At 47.8% G+C, this 5,386-nt stretch overlaps 1 protein-coding gene across 1 annotated transcript; it reads left to right on the forward strand.

Annotated features, from left to right (window-relative positions):
• Window positions 1-955: 955 nt before the first annotated feature.
• Window positions 956-3,559, forward strand: LOC101716684 (beta-defensin 36). The gene is made up of 2 exons (XM_004840607.3): window positions 956-1,168; window positions 3,309-3,559. Exons 1-2 carry the CDS (start codon window positions 1,111-1,113, stop codon window positions 3,455-3,457), a joined length of 207 nt encoding a protein of 68 aa, XP_004840664.1. The 5' UTR covers window positions 956-1,110; the 3' UTR covers window positions 3,458-3,559.
• Window positions 3,560-5,386: the final 1,827 nt, after the last annotated feature.

Raw genomic sequence — 5,386 nt, forward strand, 5'->3', positions numbered from 1 at the left:
AGGATTAAGCCTTAACTAGTACATATTTGATGCTTTAAAGGAAATAAATAAATTTGACGCTTTAACTGACACTTTAACTGAAATAAATACAATGACAATGGAAGATTCCTGGAGTTTGGACAGAGTCCCTTTCCCAGCTCTTAGTCTCTTCACTGTAAAGATTTCAGGAAGAATTACTTAGACCTCAGTCTTTCACTTACCTTTTCATCTTCAGCCCCATTCAATATGTTTCATGTCCCTACGGATGGTTTTTGTGGTTATTTTATCTCATCAACCCCACATAGGCTTTTCTACCCTTGACCTCTATATCAACAGGGTCAAGTCAGGAAATAGCAGCTACATAAGTAGTTGAAACAGGATATTTAACAGAAAGAACTGGTTCCAAGGTTCTGGCAGGCTGACAGAACAAAGGGGCCCCTAAGGAAACAGATATTAGGAACTCTAGGTGCAGCTACCCCTGAAGGGATGGGAACTAAGGGAGAGAGGATGGGTTTTCAAAATCTGATTCAGAAGAGGGAGCCTGAAAGGTTGGTTCTGGGATCTCTAAGGAAGGGGCATGGCCTGGCACTCAGAAAGACAGCCCTGTGGATGGGGCCCCTGAATGGTTAGCTCCAGCCAGTGCTGGAAACACCTCTCTGTGCTGTTTCCCTCGTTTTTTGTTCCAGTTACATCATATCTCTCATTTTCAACACCAACATGAGTCTCCGTGCAATGCTCCTCTGCCTGGAACCCCATTCCGGCTATAGCCCTAGCATAGCTTCGGTATTTACTATTCAGAGCACTGCTCTGTGTCCCCTTCTCTGCAGTTCGTGGCGCCCCCTTGCGGTCACTTTAGAGCTGGCGGGGGAGGACCTGTGTGTCTTGGGCCTTGGACCTTGGCTGACTTTCCCGGCTGACCCACAAGGCAAAGGGAGTCGGATTGGCTCAGAGGGGTGGGCTCCCACTGCGGACGAGGAGGTGGGGTGGAACAGCTCCGTGGGCAGCTGAGGGCACGTGGGCGTGCCTCTGTGCTCAGGGCGCATAGGCCAGGAAGGTCGGGCACTTCCCACGTTCCCACTGGCTTTGCCATCACTTCTGCTTGCAGCTGTGCTTGGGCCTCGCTCTCCAGTCATGAAGCTCCTGCTGCTGACGTTGGCCGTGGTGCTGCTCACGTCCCAGCTCACCCCAGGTAAAGCCTGGACCTCTTCAGGGAGGGCAAAGGGTCGACCCTGAGGCCTGGTCAGGGAATCCCAAGGATGGGGAGGATGAGGCAGCAAAAGGTCACCATGAAGAGCCACGTAGAGGAAGTGACTTGCCAGCAACAGGTGCCAGATCTTAGGTACCAACTACACCACCTAGAGCTCCTGGCTCAGTCACCTCCCTCCTCCCCAGGGAGCTGCGCAGGTGGCCTCCTGTGTGAGGAAGAGGGAAGGAGTGGTCAAGAGGTCCTGCAAAGAGAAGGAAATAGCAGCCCTTTGGCAAAAGAGTAAAGCTTGCAGCCACCTTAATAGAAGAACTGACTCTGTGCCAGGACAAAAGCCATTTACATATGCCCACCTAATTATCAGTTCTGACTCTTTGATGTCTGTTTTTCCATCTGGTCTCGTTTTTCTTCTGCCTAAATAACTTCCTTTAACATTTCTTGTAGTGAAAGCCCTGGATTTGATCTCCAGCACTACAAGAAAAAAAAAGACTAGTGGTTATTCTCTGAAGATCGCTGCAGCCCCTCCCCCCCATACTGTGACCCGCAAATTCTGCTCAAGTAGCCTTCTTTGAACTTCAGTTTCTATCTCCTTTGAACCTCAGTTTCTATCTCCTTTGCTCTCTAAGACCATTAGAGGTGCCCCTTCCACAACGACCCAGAACTGCTTCCACTCAGGGATCGAATGGAACCATAGGACTCCCCTAATTGCTTCCCTTCTCTCAAGGATCACAGTCCAGGGTACAATGTTTGAAAAGTGTATTTCATATCTTTCCCCCAGTTATCTTATCGTTTAAAGTAGGCAGGTAAATATGGTCCCTATTGCTCCATCTCAGCCTGGAAAAGCCCCATTTCTTTCCATTTTCACAACTTTCCTCTTTCTCATCTTTTACTTCCCTTAATACATTATCTGTTGAGATTATTTGCCTTTGTATCCCTTCCAGAGTAGACGTTTTCCTGAAGAGTTTTTTCCTTGATTGTAATTCATTTTGCCACTTCATTTCTAAAATTTTGTTTGTGTTTTCATTTGTTTGTTTGTTTTGCAGTGTTAGGGGTTGAACCCAGGGCCTTGCACATACTAGGCAAGCATTCTACCACCAAGAGAATCCCAAGCCCCTATTTTTTCTTTTGTTTCATTTTGTTTTGTTTTGTTTTGAGGTTCAGGCTGGCCTCCAACTTTCAACTCTCCTGTTTCAGCCTCCCAAGTAGCTAGGATTACAGGTGTGTGTTATCATACCTGGCCATTTCTGAATGTTTTAATGCTGGTAGATTTTATCTTATATTTAATATCCACAATAGATTTTTCTAATAGATGCTGTTAGCCTGCTTTTCAAAAAAGAAAAATGACAGGACGGGGCTTTAGCTCAGTAGTTCCACTGCCTGCCTCACAAGTGCAAGGTCCTGAGTTCCATCCTCAGTACCAAAAAAAAGAGAGAAAAGTGAAGCTCTATGAAAAGAAATCACTTGCTGAAGACCTGGTGGAGCTGGGTTTCATACCAGGCTTTTGGAGTTTTGACAAGTCTGTGCCCTCAACCATCACGTGCCACCCTTCCTCTGAGAGGAAACACCCTAGAGGACATGGGTTGGGATTGAGTGTCAGAGAAGATGTGAGTCTAAGGCCCTCCCCCTTTTCTCGCTGTGTTGGTCTCTGTTGGACTTGTCAAAAGGAAAGCACTTCAGTGACTCAAATAGACCCTAAATGCTTTGTTCAGCTGATGTGCACTAACTCTCAGTCACAGCAGGCGGGAGTTTCTATAGAGAAACTGGAGCTCCATGTCCTTTGGCTTGCTTCCTTAGTAGCTGATTCTGTCTCACTTGCTGCAAAACATTGTTGCAATGCTGAACATTGTTTCCATTTGTCCTGCCTCTTGTCCTGCAATCTTTTGGGGCAATCTCATCCTGATGATCGTCAGAACAGTTCTCTCCAGGGCAGTTTTTGAATGTGTCCTGGTTAGTCTAGATCCATGGGCAAGATAGTAGCAAAAAATACAGTAAAGGAAAAATAATAATAGACAGGGTCAAAGGAGGGAGAAGCTGGGGACCCCTTATAACATCTACTTTAATCCCTTTAAATCCAGAGCCTCTCTCTTTTTAGGATTAACATCGTCTCTCTTCTTCTTCAAATCAGGTGACACTCAAAGATGCTGGAATCTTCTTGGCAAATGTCGCCACAGATGCTTCAGGAAGGATAGTGTCTATGTTTACTGCACGAATGGTAAATTGTGCTGTGTCAAACCCAAGTACCAGCCAAAACCAAAGCCATCGTGGTCATTTTAAGAGCTTTGAAATCTGAAGCCAGGAAAATGCAGAAGCTGCCCAAAGTCTGACCCAAGTGGATTCTTGAGCTCTGTCAATAAACACCACTGGCTGATCACTGTGTGCCTGTTGTCTACCCCAGTGGTTCTCAGTAGGTCCCCTTTCAGGTGGCTGAGAAAGTCAAAACTGTTTTCATGATAATAAATAATAAGACATCACTTGCCTTTTCAATCTCACTCACAAAGCCACGGTGGAATTTTCTGGAATCTATAAGACTTATGTTGACATAATTGTTCTGGTAGCTAACCAAAACGTATTTATGTACTCTTGTGTTCGTAGAATTTCTTAAGGTAGGAGGCTTGAGGTACAAGTGAATTCCTTTTTAGAGATTAACTCAGTTTGTTTTCAGGAATTCTGCTGTCCTTACACAAACTATCTTTGGTTATATCAGTAATTCCATAAACTCATTATTATCTGGTGAATCATTACTTTGAAATACCAAGACTTTCCTTGCACAAGAAATAAGTACACTTTATTGTTTTGGTCTGCAAAAGTATATTAACAACCGAATTCAACAGCCTAACAAGAGAGGCATATGCTCTCCCTGAGGGAAAAATAATAGTTACTCTAGTCTCTGCAGTTCTGCACCCCTCAGATAAGGGTCACTGTGCTTGAGGCCCAGACACTGGTGGGAGTCAACATTAACCCCTGTTTGGTTGTGGCCATCAGGGAGCAGTGTCAAGTGACCACCACACAATGTGAGCCCAGTTGTCCCTTCTATAACAAGGTGGGTGCGATCAAGGAAGAGGAAGACCCAGAGAGGAACTGGAGAGGGTGGGGCTCAGTGCAGTTGTGCCCAGTACCAGGCCTATAAGTGGTGCAAGGCTCATGGAGGGAAAGGGTACACAGAGGCACGCTGGAGTGGAAAAGACCACGTCCTTTTTGTTAGAGGCGGGGGCAAGGTAGCATGGGCCCTTCACAACTAATCTTCTCTCACCCCCACTTCAAACCAGTACTTCTTATTCGAATTTCATGAGACCTAGCTTCACCACCACAGTGAGGAGAGTAGGGGGCAAAGATTTCTGAGAGGAGAGGGGGATGATGAGCTGGGTGTCGTGGCACACACCTGTAATCCCAGCACTTTGGGAGGCTGAGGCAGGAAGATTGCAAATTTAACGCCAGCCTAAGCAATTTAAGGAGATCCTGACTCAAAATAAATAATAATAAAGAGCTGAGGATGTAGCTCGGTGCAAGGGCCCGGGGTTCAGTCTCCAATACAGACGGGGGCGGGGGGGGGGGAGCAAAGGAGGATACAGAAACTCCTGGACTAACCACACTTTCCCCCAGGCTTTCCACTCTCAGACCCTCCCCTGTATGGCTACCCAGATAGGCACCTTCAGGATCTGGACATTGCCTTTGACCAGCCAGGTACCAAACCATCCCCTTACTGAGACTCATCTGCTCGGACAAGGACCCCGGAAGTGAACTCTGTATGGTCCTGAGACGCTGTCTCTAGAGGAGGCTGACCTTCCACGCACTCGCGCTCCTCCCTACTGAGCCAGACAGGGGCCGTACCACTGTCCAACTGCAGTCCAAGCTCTACGATCGCCCAGTGCGTCCGGCTGGTGTCCCCTGACTCCTGGTCTTTCCCACGACCCCAGATGGCCTCTTCTACCAAAAATGGTCTCCTTTGCATGACCCCCCCCCCATCCACTCCCCTGTCCTCCACTCCGCCCCATCTTGGCCCCACCTCCGCAGGTCGCCGGTCCACAGCTGTCTGTCTGCAGCTGTGGCTGTAGACTTCTCTTCCAGAGCCCCCGAACTCCTCCCGGCCCCGACCCCAACGCAGCACTTGGAGGAGATCAGGGTGTGAAGCACAGAGGAATCTAGCACCCACCCGCCCCGTGCTCCCTTCCGAAGCCCTGTTTTTGTTCCCCACAGCGGGATTTA

Source organism: Heterocephalus glaber, unplaced genomic scaffold (assembly GCF_053883595.1).
Source record: "Heterocephalus glaber isolate CG9 unplaced genomic scaffold, H.glaber_assembly_v1.0 deba00001532, whole genome shotgun sequence".
Classification (NCBI taxonomy): domain Eukaryota; kingdom Metazoa; phylum Chordata; class Mammalia; order Rodentia; family Bathyergidae; genus Heterocephalus; species Heterocephalus glaber.

Excerpts from the sequence above, each read along its gene's own strand:
- LOC101716684 (XM_004840607.3), top strand. The coding sequence starts at position 1,111 with ATGAAGCTCCTGCTGCTGACGTTGGCCGTGGTGCTGCTCACGTCCCAG. Across the intron at positions 1,169-3,308 it reads CACGTCCCAGCTCACCCCAG|GTGACACTCAAAGATGCTGG; the intron begins GTAAAGCCTGGA and ends TCTTCAAATCAG.